This window comes from Lissotriton vulgaris, chromosome 3_1 (assembly GCF_964263255.1).
Source record: "Lissotriton vulgaris chromosome 3_1, aLisVul1.2, whole genome shotgun sequence".
Taxonomy (NCBI): domain Eukaryota; kingdom Metazoa; phylum Chordata; class Amphibia; order Caudata; family Salamandridae; genus Lissotriton; species Lissotriton vulgaris.
Genome location: NC_141689.1, coordinates 300,760,251 through 300,781,650, shown reverse-complemented (window position 1 = coordinate 300,781,650; position 21,400 = coordinate 300,760,251). Strand labels below are relative to the sequence as shown.

The 21,400-nt window shown below is 44.6% G+C and overlaps 1 protein-coding gene across 3 annotated transcripts in view; it reads left to right on the top strand.

Annotated features, from left to right (window-relative positions):
- MTMR12 (myotubularin related protein 12) overlaps positions 1–10,269 on the top strand; it is a 764,164-nt gene extending 753,895 nt beyond the window's left edge. For all 3 annotated transcript variants that reach the window (XM_086960496.1, XM_086960495.1, XM_086960494.1), the window contains one exon: positions 9,173–10,269. In XM_086960496.1, coding sequence (XP_086816622.1) covers positions 9,173–9,754 — 582 coding nt within the window. In that variant the 3' untranslated portion in view covers positions 9,755–10,269. The remainder of the gene's footprint in view (positions 1–9,172) is intronic.
- Positions 10,270–21,400: the final 11,131 nt, after the last annotated feature.

Here is a 21,400-nt window from a genome sequence, read left to right as displayed (position 1 = left end):
CACCCCCTCACAAACCACAACACACAAACCACCCCCTCCCAGCTCCCCGTGTGACCCAATGCGAATGTAAAATACACCCGGCTCTGCATGAAAAGTCCCAACAACAAGACCAGTCCAATGTCGATCCCACACGCCCCATCCCAAACTCTAGATCCCCCACGGCGAGAAACTCCCCGCCCCACCCAGCAATGCGCAGACAGGTACTTCGGGTCACGAAGTCATTCAAAGTACATCTAGTCACCAGTTCCTGCCCAGGGGCCTCTCCGGCTGGACAGAGACGATAACATACATATAAAGAAAACAGTTTCCATATCACCTCAGGATGAGACCTACTCCTCCGGGGCCGTTGCTCCGCCCGTCTCCGGCACCACTAGGGTTGACGGCGTCGCGTCGTGCCACCGGCTGGATCGTGTCCGGGACCAGGATTTCGCCCGGTTCCAGAGGGCTCGGGCGTCCGACCCAGCCCCCAACAGCAAAGGTTCCAGGAGCATGGTGCCATCCGCCCTCACAGTGACTCTAGGTTCCTCTGTACTTTCCGTTGCAGATCTGCGTCTCCGCCTACTCCGGTGCCGCCTCTGGGACCGGGCCCCCCACATCTCCTTGGGCCCTCCACGTTCTCCCGGCGGGACGCCGTCTCCTCGGACCTCCAGCCATTCCCACACCTCCTCGGGAGATTCGAAGAAGTGCGCCTTACCCTGTGCGAGCACCTTGAGTTTGGCAGGATACAGCAGCATGTATTGCAGTTGCATCGCACGGAGTTTCTGCTTAACCCCCAGAAAGGACTTCCTCTGCTCCTGAACTTGATGCGTATAGTCTGGGTATATAGATATCCGACTGTTCTCAATGGCTAGATTCAGTGTTTCCCTAGCCGCCCGAAGGATGCAGTCTCAGTCCCTATAATTCAAAATGTTGGCGATCAACGCTCGTGGGGGAGCCCCCGGGCGCGGCGGAGGGACCAGGGCTCGGTGCGCTCGTTCGATGACAAAGACCTCCGAGAGATCTCGTGGGCGCAGCTTCGTTTTGATCCACGTTTCTAGGAAGCTTTCAGGGTTGCCAGCCTCCATCCTCTCCGGAACCCCCAGGACCCTGATGTTACTGCGACGCGCCCTCCCTTCTGCATCCTCCGCTCTCTGTTCCAGGGCACTTGTCGCAACCGTAAGGTGTGTGACTGTCTTCTTGAGGGAGGCCACCTCCCCCTGTAGTTGTTCAATATTCCCCTCCGCATCCGTGACCTTGTCCGCCACCTTTCGGAGGTCCGTCGGCAGGAGGTTAACGTCAATGGAGACAGTCTCTATTTGTCTTTCCAGTGCTGAGTGGGAGCCCTGGATTGCCTTCAGCAACTCCGCGCGCGCGGGTTCACCAGTGTCTTCCGGCTCCCCGTCTTGGCCCGTTTGGCGGGTAATCCTCTGGGACGGTAGCCTTTGCGTGGTATATTGCGTGATCGTGTTGGGCTGGGTCGAACGGGACATCCTGTCCTTACGCATCGCCGGTGTGCCCCCAGCAATTCAACAGCCCGTCAATGGCGCAGCGGCAGGCGGACCCCGACTGGGCCCCGGCCGCAGGCAGTTCCGTGCAGCACCCTCACTCCGTCCCCCACCTGTGGGCGTGCGGTCCCTCTGGTTCAACTCGTCCGCCAGGCAGCCGCCTGGTATCTGGCACAAGGAAGTGTCGTGGACCAACGAAGTAGGCCGGCACCCCCCACGCTATCAATCATGCCTCAGATCACCCCCAGGTCCCCAAGGCCGTCACCCGCTCCTTCAGTCCCCCTCCGGGCAGTTGCCGGGCCCCTCCGCCCCGGGTCGTCGGCCTCAAGAAGGCACTCGGCCCTTCCCGGTATGTGATCACTCCGGACTGTTCACCAACCTCAGCTGTGGTGTGGCGGGGGGTCCCAGGACCGCGGGGAGCACCCACCTGTCTCTGAAGGCAAAAGGATCCACAAGGGCGCTGTGTCCCACTCCGTGGCTACAGGTCCAGGGCCCACAGGCGAGTCAGTCCAACTCTTTGTGCTGCCAGCTGTGGAAAGGCCCGGGTCTCACAAGGGCCGGCCCCGCATCCGCAGCCCAGGGCCCGATGACCAGGTATTCACCGCCAGAGCCCCCCAGGGCCACCACTCCGGACTATCGGCATGCATGCTGTCTGGCCCCTGCCACCGCAGCTCCAGGACCTCCCCATGCCATCCCGCAGGCCCGGCCTTCTCTCGCCGGAATTCAGGCCTCAAGATGGCGGCCCAGTGGGGGAGGAGCGCACCCGGGAACCGGGCACCCCCACCGCTCTTTCTCTGGACACGGGCGACCCCGCATCCACTCCAGGGGCAATGTGTCCGGGCAAGGGGCCAAAGGAGTCCAGCCCCGGAGCGCCCACATGGCCGTACAGGCCCTCTCCCCTCTCACCGGAGGCTTGTCGAAGCTCCGATCCGCGGCGCACCACGCCGCGGCTCCGGGCGTCCGGCGCCGTCCCCGGGATCTTCAGCCCACAGCCCCGTTCCGGGGGATAATCCGCCAGCTGTAGGGGGCCTCCACCTCACTGCTTCTTCTTCCCGGCGGCGCTCAGGGCCTCCCCAGGAGAGTTCCGCTCTCCCGCGCCTAGGCCTAGACCGCGGGCTCGCCCGACGCAGCAGCCGATCTCCGGACTCCGGGACCTCACACCCGCGGAGTCGCCGAGTCCGTCGGCCGTTTTTCGTGCCGGAGGGCCCCCGGCCACCGCAAAGTCTCGGCACACCAGTTGTAGGACTTCAGAGCCCGGGCAGGATGTAATTAAGGGTTTTTCGGGTCCGCCAGGCGGGAGCTGGTAGAGCTCACGTCCTGTCGGCCATGCTGCTTGGCCACGCCCCATAAACTTATATTGACCATTTTAAAATCAGCGTCGTCATCACATGTTTGCAACTCTACGCCTCTCGGAGTGATATGTTACAGTTTAGTTTACATAAAAGGTCTTGTCCCAATAGACAGACTGGACTGGAATCACACACCACAAATTGATGTTTATCCTGAAATGGTCCTATTGTCACAGGTAATTAAATTGTCAATAGATTAGTCATTTTCAAATTAGTTACTCCTACCACTTGGATCGATTTACCTGAGAGGGTTAAATCCGGGACCACTTTTGTCTGTACCGTGGAGCGGGCAGCTCCGGTGTCTAGCAAAAAGGTAACAAGATGTCATTCACCTTAGCATCTACAAACGGTCCACTTTGATCCACTTCCAGGGCAGCAGCCAAAGTGCATTCTCCCTGCCCCCCCCTCTGACACTCATGGGGATCTGGTAGTTGATCTAATCTGTCTTTTATCTCAAAGTAAGGCATCTGCCGATATGTCTGATTATTCATGGGTATTCTAGGAGGTTGTGGTATCTGCATTTGAGACTCACAATTAACTCCATACATGGATCTAGGTCTTGTCACAGTATTCACCCCTTCTGACATTTGTCCCTCTCCTACAAATTGCAATTGATTTGCTGGATTTAATCTACACTCTCGCTTCCAATGTCCAATTTAATGACAAGCTGTCACTCGTTTTTGATTTGCCACTCACTCTGATCCCGACATCTGCACCCCTTCCTCTACCCTGTCCAGGTTGTGCACAATCAGTTGTTGATTCTTTCCTCTATCACTTCCTCGTCCTCAACCTATCGCTCCTCCAACTCTTTGCCCCCAATCTGGCCATTCAGCATTTCTCAACTGTACTAGCATCAACTTTTCCTTTGTCTTCTTTTGTGCTGCTTCTACTTGTTCAGTGCAATATTTTGCATATCACAATATTTCATCAACAGACTTGTTCTGCCAACATATCAAATAGCGCTGTATTATTAAACTGATATCAGTTCTCAATCCTAATACAAATTTAGACACAAACTGTCCAATATCTTTTGGCTCTACGGTGTCTAATCCACTGTGTTGTTTAAAGGCTACTAAAAGTCTCTCATAATAATCATGTACTGATTCTTTGGGATCTTGGGTAGTACGATCAATTTAAAGCCAATCAACAGTTTGCGGAGCTTCCTTAGATTGCAACCACGTAATCACTTGTACGTATTTCTTCATCACCTCCGCGGAAGGACCATTTGTTAATGCATCTATATTTGGTTCCGCAGTAGGCCAATCAACAGCAACTTTACATGCAGTCCACAATCACCCGGAACCACTATATCAAACAAGGTATTCAAATCAATCCACAACACCTTCAAAATTTTAACAAACAGATCAATATGTTTATACCAATCAACAGGCTTTTTCCTCAGCTGAGGAAAATCATTAGTGAAGGCAGCCAAATCACCCCTACTCAATGGCACATGTACGTATCCTCCATTTTGTACCTCTCTTAGAGGTACATTTCCTGCAGCTCCTATCCCTCTACCTGAGGTGGAGTATCTACTACCACCTTCTTGGTACTTTTCTTTTTGGCCCATCTTTCTTCCCATTTATCCAAGTCTCTCCATGGTCGCATTGCTATAATCAAATCTCTAATCTGCGCTTTCAATCCTGTCGTTCGTTTTTCTTCTAAATCCTGATCAGTGTAATTCAATCTGCAACTTCCCTGCATCAATTCTGTTTTGGTCAAATCCACCTCATACCGTCTTGCTAATTGTACCAATGCCTCATGAGCACACTTTGCCTTTTTAGTAACATCCTTAGCTATAAATAGCAATTTACTGGGATCATATGTTTCAATCCTTTCCAATGGCAGATTCCCTTCTATTACTTCATCTTTCTCGATTTTCGATCTAACCACATCTAGCAATGGTGCCTTTATTGCCACTTGTATCATTCTTTGACTCTGCTCACTTTCAAATTCTTCCCTGCCACAACTGTGTGCCCTTCTTGGACTTGCACCTTCTTCCATTCTCAACACTGGACAACTTTCTCTTTCACATCTTCAACTTCTCCAATGGTTACCCTCACACAACCCTTTTGGAGGAAACTTTACTCTAGGGGCTTCCTGTCTCATATCCCGCTCTTCTCTCTGTAGCATTGATTCCCTCACTGGTTAAACCCACATTCTGATGTCCGACCTAGAATTGGCAAAGCTCCTGTCCATCTTCGTTCTGATCCACTGTCCATCCTTGATGGATCGGCAGTAGCTGGTAATGAAGTGCTAACTTCCACTGGACCCTGAGCCATACCCGTCCCACTCATGGTTAGGCTTCCTCCTGTCATTCTTTCCTCCCTCTCTCTGGTCTGTTGTCTCTGGTCTCATTTGGATTATAATTTGAGACCACAGGTCCAACTGTAATTGGTACAGTTAGGGAGTCTGGCAACTGTCTAGCACATGCGCTTCCATTGTGCTCGGTATCCACATATCCTGGCCCTCCAAAACCTCCTGAAATTCTGATTCCTACTGCCACTCTCCCTCGTACTCCTGCTGTCTGCTCTTCTGAACCTGTTCGATCTACCCTTGAAGCTTCCCTAGGCTGATGCATTCCTTCTTGCTCTGACCTGGAGTCACTAGGTGGAGGACGATCTTTACCTTTACTATTACTCATTTATAGAGTGCAACAAATCATCCCCAGGGGGATCTCTCTGCACTCTGAGAAATGAGTGCTCATGGGCAGGGCCTCCTAAAACAACGAAGCCTTTAACAGTTTCTTAAAACTAGATATCTCGGTACAAGACCGGATCTTCTCAGGTAGGTTGTTCCAATGACTAGGGGCCAGGTAAGAGAAGAGGGGCCAGAAACAATCTCTCTAGAAAGCTATTATATGTATCACTGTCTTCTTCTGTCTTACTCTGTCCTTCAGATCCTCCTTTTAAAAACTAAATTGATATAGGCGTTCTCCCTATAATATTTACTCTCCGCCTCTTTAACTGTGCATCCCACCTAGCATCCTGATATGCCTTTGTTGCCCTTCTTATCCTTCCCTGTGTAGCTTCTCTTTTCTTTACCATTGCTGCTCTCATCCATGCATCTAAAGCCTCAAACTGCGTTGGTCTGGGTGGAGGCTTCAGAGAAGACATCACTCCTCTTAGCTGGTACAACACCTCCATCCGAAATGACCCATAACGAGGAAAAGCCAAGTCTCCCTCTTTCTCTGTAATCTTGTGCCAATTTTGCAACCACACTATAGTATGGATTCCTACAGGTTGCCATATAATGTGTTGGAGTATCCTCTGGTGGAGCTTCCTCTCCCACCCGAGTTACCACTCCCATGTCACCTCTACACATATTGCGCAACACCTTAAAATACCTCATTCAAAATCAATTAATTGTAATCCAAAATACAATATTAAAGCTGTGGACAAACTGCAACCAATCCCAGTGCGGCGTTACACCAACCGACCAATCCCAGCGCAGCTCGCACTGAGGTCACAACTCCCTCCTTGCAGCAAATCCCCCTCCTTTATAATTTCTCTTCATTTACTCTCGCTCACACATTCATACACAAGTAACTGTATAACCAAAGTTATTAACCAAGTAGCTGCTTCCTACTACAGCCACAGTAACTAACAGTCACATAAACAAGTAATTATCAGTCCGCTAAAAGATCGATAGAACACTCTTACAATAATATCCGTTGTGACCCCTGACCTGTGTTGGTCACCCAATTGCTGTAGTCTACCCCCGGTACCTGAGGCTTTCCACTGTGCCGTCCCACAAAGTTCCCTACAACAAGTGGATCGCCGATAGCGCTTCACAACACCCACAATTTGATCGGACAATTACATATACAACTATTCCGGGATCTTAGACTTCTCCTGAGTCCGCTCGCCAAAACTTCCTGATCTGCATGTGTCCAGACCAGTAAACCGAATAACCCACAATCACTCAACTTGCATTCTCACTTCGCAAGACAACATACTTAAATCATCACCGCAATCTAACACACCACACAGTTTCATACTCACTCTACCACTACTTTCGACAGACCGTCGGCATCCGCCGAACTCCATCGATATTCATGCTTCCACCGTCATCTACACCAAGTCCAAAGCCAGAATACTCTCCGCTTCTACTCTGAATCCCTCACTTTCCCCTCACTTTAGAGGCAAACCATTCTCTGCTACCATTTAATAGAGCCAAATTTGAACCTTGCCTTACCTTCCTAGCACTGCTGGTCTTTTATTTGCCTGCTAAACGTTGTCGAGGGGACAAAACACATCAAGATTATACTTACAATATTGTTATGCTTTAAAGACCACAGACTTTGAATTGTAGTTATGGGTGTTATTATAAGGCCAAAAAGAGCTGGATGTATACACACCGCAAAATCAACAAGTACAAGCACAGGAAAATTAGTACAGAGCCAAATCTAAGCATATAATTGATTTGGCATAGGAGACACAGAATAATAAACTCCAAAATGAGTACACAACCCAATATGGAGGCGGAATCCAAATCCCTTTTCATTAGGAGTGAAAGCATGAAATCTCTTTCCCTACGCTACTCGCTACTCTCATAAATGATGTTTCTGGCTGGTTCCCTGGTCTCATTTCTTAAAGGTGTCAGCACGTGTACATTTCCTTAGAAGTACTCACGTCAAAATGGGGAAATAGCTATGGAGCTCATTCTTAAGATGCTTCTTCTCCTTCGAAATTCTAGAAGTCTGATTTTCTGTTCCTGCGCACAATACAAAAAGGATAAATTCAGCCCCCTCCTAAATGTATCACGTGACAAATTATTTCACATTTCCAGTACCACTGTGATTTTCCATGACTTCTTTAAATAAATCTTCCTCGCTTTTTGTGAGATAGGCCAGGCACAGAAGATATCCTCCCCTCTCGCTTCTCAGACTGTTCAAAGACATTCCAGTTATCTCCCCAAATTAAAATAATGATGGTAAAATCTTTATACCTACAATGGGATGAGATCATACTGTTCTGGCACATACAAAGATACATTCATATATTTCTTCAGTAGCTGAGGAAGTGAAACAGTAAACAACTTCTAACTTTGGTCCTACAGTGCAAGCAAGTTCAACATATACGATTACATGTATATGAATATAGTGTCTCTCTGCACCTGTGTATACAATATAAGGGTGATTTCTAATATATGCGAATTCTATGTAAAATACACGTTACATTTTTTGTTAACGTGTAGAATAAATGCATGTAATAAATGTAAGACATAGAGATACTGAAAACAGATGCGGGTGCGTTTAAATCATGAGTATAATGCACTCCTACATTTAGAGTGAGGTATGCGCTCTATCACCGGACTTTAAGAAGGAGAAACTATTTGGCTTGAAAATGTTATCTTCATATGACTAAATTCAAATTGTCTTCAAGAGTCGACATAAGACACTGAAGTCTAGGGTTAGTCAGATTTCCTAGAGGGGCATATGGAGAGGTGATACATGTACAGAGTAACACTTAGTCTTTGATTCAAGTTTATCATCTCTCAAGCATATCATCTGTTGTAGTCTTTGCAGTTCTTTCTCCCTGCCTGTATGAGTCATAGTTCCTATTGGATCTTTCTTGGTGTAGGTAATGTTCATTGTCTTTTAGGATGTGGCGATATTTCTTTTATACTCACATGGAAACGGTAAAGCAGCTAAGGAAAGGAAGTAATATTGTATTTTTGTCCACATCAAGTTGCCTGTTCTAGTCTAGAACGTCACATAAGTATTATCTGTGATTAATTAGGCATTGTATTGAATTCATAGACTTTATGGCATATACCAGAGTTGACGAGACAGTCTGCAAAAGCCTTTCTGCAACATTCTTTAGCGTCTCTTGTGCAAAGCTGTGGAGAGGAATTAAAGAGCAGTAAAATCCTTGTACTGCATGGTGAATGGGACAAGCAAGTTTCTAATTTGATCATAAGGTATGGTGGATTTGAGGGAGGACAGTTGAATTATCCACTAACACAAAAAACGTATAACAGTGGGGGACATTTGTACAATGTACATGCATTATATAGGAATTGTGTGCTGAGGCTGATTTTGTAGGTTCCTCCTGACATTGCAAGAATCAATATAAATTGTGGTTAATAATAATGTAACTTGAAAGATTACATTGAGTTAGGTTTTGTCCAAATGTGAAGCAGCTTGACTGGTTAAGACTCACTATGGGCAGTGGGGCATGGTTTTAGATGTAATGAGGATGATCTAGATTCTGAGTAAAGCTATGTATGTTACATACATTAGTGTGCATGCTTTACAAGTCTCTTTTTAGGATAGTTGTAACTTTTACTTTGTCATAATAAATTATATTCATTGTCATTTGATTTTTTTACCAGCATCAGCGACAACTGTCTTTACCACTTACACAAAGCAAGTCCATGTTGAAAAAAGGATTTTTCAAGGAAGAAACGGGGCCCTTCATCAAGAATTTGTTTGGGAAAAGAATCAGCAAATTAATAAGCTCCCCTGATGAGGTACCAAATAGCTCGCGGTGGTTTTATGACAGCTGGCATTGCAAGCCCCTTGATCTACATGGACTCATCCTACCTCGTATTGAAGGACCAGAAATCCGAGTCTGGGCACAGCGCTGCCTGCGGTGGATCCCTGAAGCACAGATCCTTGGTGGTGGTACTGTTTCTACTATGTCAAAAATCTTTGAAATCATGGATGAATTACAGATGTTGCAGACGAAAGTGGAAGAAAAGTGCCCTGTGCTTCGGTCAGATTCTCGGCCAAGTGACATGGTAGTGAAGATGAGGGCTGCCATCCGTGCCTCATCGTTGTATCCATTTGCTTTACTGCACAGAAACTCTTTCAAGCCAAAACCGGTGATCCCTACCAGCACCTGGAAGGGCCTGGAAGCAGAAGATGACTTGGCCAAAAGGGATGATGAATTTTTTGATCTAGGTAGCCTTTGAGGCTACTTTTATATAGTGTTCTTTGTGCCACACGTTTGTAGAATATCACATTAGAATGATTGCATCATAATTGCTACATTTCAAATGTAAATTATGCATTGATCGGGAGGAAATATTTTTCCCTCCATGTATCTGATGTCTTCATTCAGATGTATTTGGGAATCTTGATGTTGATTTACAGAGGACTAATCATCTGGTTCAAAGTGTATGTGTGGCTGAGGTATGGGTTAAGGTTCCCGTATGCCATGCAATAAAACTGATAATTGTGCCAAAGCGATGTAACAGAGAATGAATCAAACTAAAGTGTATGTGGCAGGCCACTGTAACAAGCGCTTAAAACAAAGTACCTTGGCTGGCAACAAGTGAAGTTCGAATTTAAGCGCGGAGTTCAAATTGCTGTTAAATATAGATTATCCTGTAACCTATGCCTATCTTGCACTTAGATACAAGGTTCATCAAGAGGGGTTTCTAGCTTTGTAGCTGAGTGATAGAGTATTTGGGATGCACAAAAGAAATTAACACTTTGTACATAAAATATACTGGTGGCGGGGACAAAATATAAAAATTTATTTGAAGCACTTTCTATTGTTCTACAGCAGATGTATGAAATATATTTAAGAAAGTAGAACTCTTTACTGTTAGAATGAATGGGCTTTTTTGCCTAGTGTTTCTTCATTGATTTACTTTTTAGCCACCTGAGATAAATGAAGTCAGCAGATGAACTAATGCAGACAACTGTAATAGTAGCATGGCCCGACATGAAGCGTACATACAGATTTTTTGATAAAAAAAGAACTTGCACAAAATGAACAGGTGAAAAATCAAGTGTTGATATTGTACAAAGTTGAGACCACCTTTACATTCTTGTATGTGTTAGTCATACATTGTGTCATTTGCCCTTTTCTTACTTTTGTAACTGCTGGTTAAGGGGACTCAGACCTCACGGCCTACCTTGGTTTGGTACCTTTTGGCACTCTGCCCATAGGGTTGTTCAGTGCATTGATTTACTGTTTCTAGTCTTTCAGCTGCATTTTTGGCAATTTACTGAAATCCATTAACTCCAGTAGATTTTTTCCCTGAATAATTGTATTCTCCAGTTACACTTTTTAAGGTTGGCTTCAAAGTCTTTATCTTCTTTATAGTATATAAAGTGCATTTGAACAAGATTTGATAAAAATTGGATAAGTTTTGCAAACACTGAGCTCATAAGTCTCATTCAAGCTTTTTAATTATGATTGCAGTAAGGCGGTTATTTGTGCTTGTTAATGCTTTATTGCCATTAATCCCTAAGCTATGTGTACACCCGTTTGTGTTATTTTTTATTGTTTGTTCTGAGAAGTGAAGGACAGGTTTAAAAAAATAAAATCTATATTCTACTATCCCATGGGCCACACCCACATGCCTGCTTTTAAGGAAATTAAACAGTAGTAGACTGCTTAAGGTGCCAGATTGACTTTGTAAGCAGCAGTCCAAGGCCATGAGCTGGGTACATGGAGAGCGTGATTGAAGATGCCAGAGTGCCACATTGTTTAAAGCAGGATAAATCCATGAATATGCCCCACCGGAAGTGTTCTTATTCCATCACACACTTCCATTTTCAATGAAGGACACTAAGCAAACTCAGCTGTAGGATGGGTGTCAAATTCATTTAAAACAAAAAGACTTAAAGCAATTTTCCCAAATGCTTTCTGTTGTAAAAGCTAAATCATAACATGTTATGATCGTTTAAAAGATATAGTAACCTAAGCGCCATTAAAAATCTCTATACTTGTTTTAGAAACGTGTCAATCCCCCTTACACATTATCGAAGCATATTCATGTGCACCCAACTACTAATTTATACCAGAATGCCTTCCGTTATTGAAAAGTTAGTAGCGGTTCATAGACATACACTGAAGACCAAGACAATATTTTAAGCACAGCCTAGCTTCCTATATTTTGTGAGTTGTTTTTTATATGAGTATATATCATTCACCTTACAAATATCACTTTCAAAATATTCATCCTTACCTAGATAGGATGAATAGATGTAATATGAGCAGTAGTCTACAAAGAACAGTGTATTCATGCCATTTTCAGTGATTCTAATTTTTTTATTTGTGCCTTACATGGCCATTAAAATCTATTTCACACCACTCATTGTCTAGCTTAATCAGCACGACTCAGTTGTTCTTAATCTCTTATGTCAAGATTGAAGTCTGCTTAAAACCCGCTCTTTACAACCACTGACAAGAGGGCACCTTTGTACATTTAAGCAGCAGTTCTTTTTGAAACAACATATATTTATTTTTATGATAGCTAGGCAGGAGAAAATAGAAATGGCTATCAAAGGCGTACTTGTAAGAAAAATGAATTTACACTTTACGTTTATGACCTCTTTTTGCTGGAAATACAGTAATTTATGCTAGACAAAAGTTAACATCAAGAGTATTTTGTTAGTATAGTATTTTGTAGTGGAACTGAGATTAAATTACAAAATCAAGATTATTTTGTTATAATCCTAATGTAATATAATTTCAGTAGTGTTCTTATGAAGATCCTGTCATCTACTAGAGGGCACTGGAATATCACACACTATCTAATGCTCTACATAAGATTCAAGTTCGTAAAGAAAATGAGTAGAAAGAAATTTTGAGAAATTAGAACTGTGTAAGTAGATATGTAGAGATAAAATACTGAAGCAAGCCAAAACCATAATCCCTTCAGAGCAAATGTATAGCTACATTTCATAGACAAACCATTATTTATGCCTTTTTTCACAAAATTCATCCTAGTTTATTGAAATAATTATGTATTTTTCATAAAGATAGAACGTGGTTTTAATCTTAATGTTAATACAACAGAGAACCTGCACCTGATAGCGAAACAGCTGACAGTGTTGCTTCATCTGAGGAACGTTAACTTCAGACCTACAAAAGATAACTGTCTTTTAATGAAGCCCAAGGAGGGAAGAGCTGACAACGCTAGCAGTTTTGTGTGGTTTGTTGGCACTGGGAAAGTAAATATTGATAGTTATTGTTCATTATCCTACTTAAGTACCATGGCTAACATATCAGGCGTATATGCCAATTTGAGGCTGACAAAGAGCATTATTGATCGACTCAATGGTCAGGATGGCATACTCAATTCAGACTGTTACTTTATATAGCTTTTGGAGATGGGTATATGGAGATTAATAAGAGTACCAAATAGGACAAGACATGGTAAAGAAAATTCTTATCAAAACAATTGTCCACTGCCAAAAAATAAATATTTGTGGTAAATGCTGGGAATGGTAGTGCATTATTTTTAGATAAAGCATGTTTCACTTATTTCAGAAATTACATTTTGGCAAAGATTCATCTCTAAAAGATGGTATTGATCTGGCACGCTCTACAAGCTGAGAGAATCAGTCAAATAGCGAGAAGATGAAACAAATTCATAACAACTGGACTATAACTATTATGTTTAACTATGTCAGTTTGACTAAAAAGTTAACATCATAGTCAATGTATAGTTTTGAAGAACTATGAACTTCTGATGACAATTCAAAATACTAGGCAGTCACTACCTAGCTCTGTTGAGTTTTATGTAACATTTAATTATGAAACTTCTATAAACCTATGCTCTGACCTTCACACAAACGGCAATGATTTAAGTTCTTAATGGCACTCAACCTTAAGCAGTTGACCGACCACTGAAAAGGAGAAATCAGTGTTTGTTGGGGAGGGGGAGGATGTGTGTATGTGTGTGGTGTCTCACAGCAAGGGGAGATTATTTGGTAACCCTCTGCATAATGTTGTCTTCTTAATGGTTGAGAACCAAACTTTTGTAGTAATTATGGAACATTCTCAAACCTTGTTGTTGTCCTGCTTTATTCTAATTTTGTAAACAATATGGAAAGACGGTATGCACTGCCACCTTTTTTTAATAGTCTAGAATTTGGCACAGCACTGTGCCAAGAAATTAATCCATAGGGAATTTGACTTACCTAACTGTTCAGAAAGGTTTGGTAAAAAATATTTTGGTGGAGTGAGTAAATGTGTGATCAATCAGTCAATCATCACAACAATATTGAATTCCTCTGTCCCTGACCAAAGTCAGCCTAAATATGGAACTGTATATCACATCATCTTCACTGGACGTTGTCAGACCAAAAAATAAGAAAACAATTGAGTGAAGATATATTTTTTAACAAAAAATGCTATATAGTAGTTTTCCTTAATATATTATAAATAACTATATTAATATAGTGAAGGGAGAGCTTGCAAGTGCTAATCAAACCGTGTGAATGCTGAAGATGTGAACTGCAGATTGTGATATACGTTAAATATATGTTGCCTTACTCACTTAATGGTAATGAAACCTGCACTGGGAGTCATAGGATGTACTTTATCAGCTAAGGACATGCCTTGGATTTAAGATCTATCATTCTGTTGATGGTTATTATTTTTGTTTTAACAAAAATATATTCTGCTATATATATATATAAGATAGGAAATATTTTATTCAGAAGTTCTACTTCTGTTTTTGTGAACCATTTCAAGTTGACATTTGTAGTATAGTAATGACTACCAATGTTTGAACTTGCTAATGATGGAGTAGCTGGGTCGAACTTGGCACTTGCTTCATTGCAGAAAGTAATCATTACCACTTCAATGTGATTCTGAAAAAACACAGGGGAAAATATTTATTATATGTACAGCAGAAATGTGTGTGTTATAAAAAAGTTTACGCATTCCACTGTTGGGATGATCTGCAGTTGTCTGGGGAAAATATATTGCACAATTGATTGAGGGGCGCTGAACTCTGAAGGGAATTTATCAATCTCCTGGACCAAACCTTTAACAGTGTTAAAGGCACTGGCTCAGAATTGAAGGCTAAATAACTTATTTACCTATGCTTAAACATTCCCCATTCAGTAAAATGTGTTACCGATTCTGCATTTAATCCCAGGATCCATATTTTCTTCAGTTGTGTTTCAAAAAGCCTAGTTTATTTTTGGTGTTTATCTTATTCCACTTTCTTAATCTAAAGCAGAATTTGAAATACATGTTTTTGTTTCCCAAATGCAAGACTAGCTGTTTTTACCTCAGAGGTTTTATACACTGAACAAGAATAGTAATTACCTGTTTCCCTATGTTATTCATTTGTAGGATTAAAATTGTTTTTTTATTGTTCTGGACAACTCTGCATTTTGATTATATTGCAGGATATTCTTTAGATGTTACTTCCTGTTACACTTTAAATATCACGGATCATTTCCTGTTTAAAGCACTGAATTAATATACTTTGTTAAAATATAAATCTACATATATGTATATATATTTGGTAAGGTGACTATGCTGCTGCCAAATGCCCTTTTAGTATTTGTAGAAAATTAAGGATAAAATAGCTTTTTTTATATGTGGGGCATTTTTCTTTTTTACTGCGTGTGTTAAAATGTATCTCTACAGTTTAATTACAAGTAAGTTATATTCCTTTCATGTACCATTATAGAAACAAAATATATTGTATGAAGGACCTCGTAAGCTCATATTGTATCAGAAGAACTAGAATTCACAGTCTTGTTACTCAGGAAACATCTCACTTAAGTAAACGGAATCTCACTTTCACAGCCTATAATGCCATTGTATCACAGATTTCCCCTGCTCATTCCGTGTATGTCATGTCTGCAAGTAAATAACTCTGTGAAACAAATTTGGAATTGAGCCTTTCTTATTGGCTTCCTTTTGTTCCTCTAGTGATATTTCTGTCTGAGTTGCACCTGTCTCCATTGATAATGCCTCGTGTATTCAACTTATGTTTTCTGCAGTATGGTATGAAAATGTAAACAATCTCATTATAATTTGTTACTTATTTTGTCTGGGGCGCTTACGAATATGTATGGGCTCCGAGCAAAAAGAGAGTAACAGATTAACAATTATAGAACGACCTCCATAAAAGTGTGCTTTACGTTTATTTTATTGCGATATAAGTCCTGTAAATAACGAACAGTATCACAATGGGGAACAAGGCAAATAAAGCTTTGTTGTATGCAATGTTTACATTGAATGTGCCCACCATACGTTTAATGTAAAAATTACTAGATTGTGATATTTTGTGTCAACTAGAGAGCAGAGAAACAGTTAGGAATGAAAATGATTAAACCTTTATCAATTGCATTGTGCAGATACTGTCAGCATTCCTGGTGAGGAGGTCAAGTGAACACATCACCCACAGTTTTGACTTACATTTTTCACTTTGAAGATGGTGAAATGAAGGACTTCCTAACATAAAAGTGAAAACTGCTGTTTTAGCCCCAATACTCATTAGTCTTGCCAAAGGAGGCACAATCCGATTTACTTAATGTGGCACATTTTTGGGTGGTTTGTGTCATGGAAATTAAGGGATGCCTGTACAAGAGTAGTACACCCATTACTAGATGAGATGAAGCCACTAATTAACAAGCTGGTGGCCAAAACAATCGTTGTGCATAGACGTGAAGGGCCGGTTCGTATTGATCCATGTTGGTTACCTATATTTATCACAAACTGATGTGTACACTCAAGACATATGCAACTTCGGTGCAACCAAAACTCATTAATAAATCAACGAGATTCACTTCTTTTAACTCAGAAATCTGTTTTTGATGGCTACTTCTACCTGTAGATTACTCATGATTTTTTTTTTTTTTTTTTGAAGACCAATGGTCCCAAACTTTATTTAGTTTCACAGATGAGTTAAACAGCAGTCACACAGTGTCATAACAATAAACCACTACTACAAGCGGTACTCGGCTGTCAGTACAGAATGACATGGCAATTAAATACGAGTGAAAATAAACAGTAGCCAGTGGTAATGCATTAGTTCACAAGCAGCGGTGCTAGGAAATGTCTCGTGTCGCAGCGCTTGCGGCTCATGGCACTGCGCTAGGACCAGGGTGCTGTAAGAAATCCGACAGTCATTGCATTGAGTTATGTTCCCTGTTCAGTACAGTAGCGAGCTGGAGCAGGATCATATCCCCCGTCGTCACATGGATCGCTGGGCTTCCGCTGCCTGTACATGAAAACACCCAGTTGCCATTGTATGATACGGAAACAGGGAGGGGGGTGTCGAGCATTAGCGCGTGTACAAAATCAACAGTCTCTGTGTCAACCAAAAGGTATAACTGGGAATTAAAAGAGGAGGGGGAGGGAGAAACATTTCAACAACTGTTGGACTAGTGCATGTGCGTGTGGTAGTGTGTCTTGAATCCTAGCCGTGTGTGGTGCACCCTGTACGGGCTGCGCAGGGGCGGGGGTGATCGAGGATGTGGTGTCGCTGCGGCCGCGGGGTGGAGGCGGGGGGGGGAGGAGGCAGCGGGGGGGGGGAAGGGCAGCGGCGGGGGGCGGCAGGGGACATCGCTCGGTGTGCAAGAGCTCGGTAGTCGGGGCTGGCGGCGGGGGGGAATGAGGGGGGGGGGGGGGGGCGCGGCAGTGGGGGAGGAAGGGGGGGGACGCGGCAGTGGGGGGGGGGGGCAAATTCCGTGACCTATATGGACAGCAAGCGACAGGGCCCCTTCTATTCCGCGTCAGGTTGGCATTCTATACCGGCCCGGGCGCATGCCCTGTGGTACGCGATCAGGGTAGCGTCCCAGTCTTGGGCGATCGGGTATTTCCGTAGGCCAGTGGTCTCCTCTCTGTGTAGTGACACACTCTCCGCACTGGCCCAGTTGCCAAAAGAGCGACGCCAGTCTGCAGGGCGCGGTGGGTTGGAGTTTTTCCACCGTTTCGTAATGAGGCGTTTAGCCGTAATGAGGCCTAAGTCCCAAAAGCGTGCCCGCAGCTTGGTCTGCTTGGTTCTCCTGTAGAGCCCCAGTAGGCATACTTCCCACGTCTTGGGGAGAGTTTCGCCCGAGGCCGCCGTCAGCGTGTCAGTGACCGCTGACCAGTACGAGGCGAGGTGGGCGCAGTTCCAGAGTGCGTGCAGGAAGTCTGAGTCTAGGAGGCCGCATCTGGGACATGCCGACGAAGTGAGTCCGAAATAGCGATTCAGTTTGTCAGGAGACAAATATGCTCGATGAATGATATAATATTGGATGGTTTTAAATCGCGCGTTTCGGGGAACATTTCTAGCGCCCGCTAATATTGCGGTCCATTGTTTGTCCGTCCAGTCGGAGCCTCGGTCGGTCGTCCACTTCCCCCTCAGCCTTTGGGAGGAGAATAGAGTATGGGTGTGTAGTGCCTGTGCCAGCCAGTGCACTATATGAGACCCATTGCCCATCACGTGCAGGTACTGGATGAGAAGATGAGTGGGCGGTTCTTGGCTCATGTCACCCCATGCCTTCGTCAGTTCATGTAGGAGTCCGGCGTGTGCCAGGAATTGACCCACTGGCAGCTCGGTGTCTGCGGTCAGGGTCTCGAAGGGCAGCAGCACTCCGTCGCTATATAGGCCGCTCAGGTCGTCCAGGTCTGCCGCCGTCCAGCTGCGTAGCGCAGTCGAGGAAAGTATGCTAGTGCCCAAGGGAGTTCCCAGTAGTGGCAGGTTCGGAGCGTAGGGCACTGTGCCTTTGGTAAGTCTGAGGGCCCGCGCAAAGCACCGCTTCGCGATCGCCACATGGACTTGTGTGGGGTGTCGCCCCTGCGTTAGGGGGTGGAAGAGTGTGAGCACCTGCACGGGGGACAGAGTGGTATCAGCCGTGGCCGTGTCTATCAGGTTCTTGCCGCTCAGCCAGTAAGCGACCCATTGTAGCTGGGCTGCTAAGTAATATAGCTCCTGGTTGGGGACGGCTAAGCCTCCAGCGTCCGTGGCCGCATATAGAGTCTTTAACGCTACCCGTGGTCTCCCTTTGTTCCAAATAAGGCGCCTGGTGAGAGTTTCCAGCCCTCTGAATATGCGCGCTGGCACATACACTGGCAGGTTAGCATAATAATAGAGGAGCCGGGGGAGCAGTATCATTTTGGTCAGTGCCACTCTGGCCGGCACATTCAGCGGGAGGGAGTTCCAGAACGTGACCTGGGCCGTGAGTGAGGATATAGCCCTCACCAGGTTACCCTCCAGGAGATCCACGGGGTCTCGATATATCAAGATCCCTAGGTACCTGAATACCGTCGGGTGCCATCGGAGCGTCTCCCCCATCATGCGCACCTCACATTGCGGCATCTCGCTACTGAATGCGTAGGTTCCCGATTTGGCCCAGTTAACGCGGAGCCCCGACATATCTCCGAATGTACGGAAGATGTCCGCGATTGCCTCAGGTATGCATGTGAGATCTCTGACATACAGTAGTAGATCATCGGCATATAGAGACACCGAGTGTATGCCGTCCGCTAGTGGGATGCCCCATGTGGTGCCGGAGGTGCGGAGCAGTTCCGCCAATGGCTCCATCGCCAGGGCGAATATCATAGGGGAGAGGGGGCAGCCCTGTCTGGTACCCCGCCCAATGCGGATCCTGTCGGAAAACAACCGCCCAGTCCGGACACGCACTTCGGGCGCCTGATAGAGGAGCCCCACCATCTGGATATAGGCTTCGCCTAGTTCGTATTTCTCAAGGACTCGGAGGAGATACGGCCATTCCACCGAGTCGAACGCTTTTTCCACTGTAGATTACTCATGATGTAATGATCTCTAGGCTTCAGACATGATCCTGAAACAATTTCAATAGCTCCTGTGTGCCAGTCAGATGTTTCGTAGATGATGAGATAGGGCCAGATATACGCACTACCCCTTCATACTGACCTCAGTTCCTGATTTTAAATGCACATTGATGCAGTTCTGGAGTGTCACTACTCTTGACGTTGGTACTTTACATAATCCTTTTTGGACTTCTATGAAATTTCATGTAAAATGTGCAGGGATGTCATCTGTGAAGACAACAGATTCCAAAACATGTCAAGCATATTGGAAACAGATGTCCGATTTGGATTTGCATATTGTCTGCCTGCCTCTGCACCAATCATGTCTCAACATCATGTGACAAATGCTCACTGATTCATCCCAAAGTCGTCATAGAACAAGGATCCAAACTATACTTGATTGGGCACAAAAAAATCACGGGCTAGGTCACAAGTCAAAATAGAAGCCTAGGATAAGTAAATGAGGCGCTTCGACATCCACATGCTTTCAATAGCAAGAAAGGTTTCACAGATGGTGTTCCAGAAACTGGCTTCGCCCCCCTCTTCTGATGCGGTGAAGAACCTGTAGCCAATGTATCTTGAATTCTCCAGGCCATCATCAACTCTGCAGCAAGTGGAGGGTTTTAAAGAAGCCATGGAGCCATATTACAGACAGATTCCTATCCCCTTATACATGCCTCCTATACCCAGGGACCTGACTGTATGTTCAGATGAATTGCCACCTGTCGACCCTTCTCTGGCGTTGACTAACCCTGGACAAAGTTCAACCCAGTCCTCATCCCATTCTGGGTTTTATGTCCACCTTTGTGCTGCAACCCTCGCTTGTCAATCGTAACGGCCCCTCCTCCAGTTCGGATGGTGCCAGATTCAGTTTTGTGTCCTGACCTGGATGTGGGCACTTCCTATGGTAGGATTCGCTTATCTCATGGTGTACAATCCAAAAGCACAACGAGTTGTGGAGGAAGACTCCCTTTCAGGTTTTCTATCTTGGCAGCAATACTTCAGGCAGATGAAGAATGTCTCAGTCTGACTCTGATGCAGTACAATATCATTAAGCTACATAACTTAAATCCATGTTGATGCCTCTCTGGGGCCCTGAACGGCGAACGTGCCTTTTTGGCTGTTGTGGGTAGGAGGGTGGCAGAAATGCAAGAGCTACCCCCTCCACTGAAGAGAGTAAAGCAAATCTATTTTTTAACCCTTTATTTAGCATTTTGCATATGACCCAATAAGCAAAATAAATAAATATTGAATTATAACCTTTGTTGCTCAGTCCCTAACCACTCTACCAATGTCTCTAATTATTCAATGTAGGTCTTAGCTGTACCCTACATCATGAATGCATCTCAGCATTGTGCTATTGGTCTAAGCTTCCTGCGCGGGGTTAATGCACAATAGACATAACATTATAATGCTTTTCAATCAAGGCCCTCTGTTTAGGAGGTAGTGCCTCAAAGTCTCGATTCCTCGGCCGCCCATATAAGTTAGCCGCTAACTTTACAGCCCTCCTGGTGGGTTTAATATGAAGTTATTCAGCCAGAGTCCACTCCAGCGTGTCCTTAACCTGGAGGTATACACTAAAGTGCCTCCTATCCATCTAACTCCTAGCCAATAGCAGCGCCAACTGCAGAAATGTGTATTACATCTTCATGTGTTGCGGGAAAGCAATGATACCCAATATGCACTTTTGTAGGGCGAGAGAAATCTGAATCCTTTTTGCTCCTCGCAGGAGAGCAGAGATCTCAGTCCAGTAATCAACCAGGATAAGTGAAAAAAAAAGGTGTGCCATCCTCTCCACATATAGGGCATACTGTAGATCTGGAATGGTGAATTTTGCTCAGTGTTATTGGTGTGAGGTATAGTTGGTGTAGGAAGTTAAACAGAATCAGTTTAAAGCGGGCATTGCCTGTGACCTTCCATACTAGCTCACAGGTAGTCGCTCAATCTCTCCCAGGCAGCACCGGCCTGTAGCTCGGGCTTAGTCTTATCCAATTTCAGGCTTTTGTAAAGTAAGGTGACAGGTCACCCGGCACCCTCCCAGTTGTCACCCTCAAACCATCTTGCAGCATGG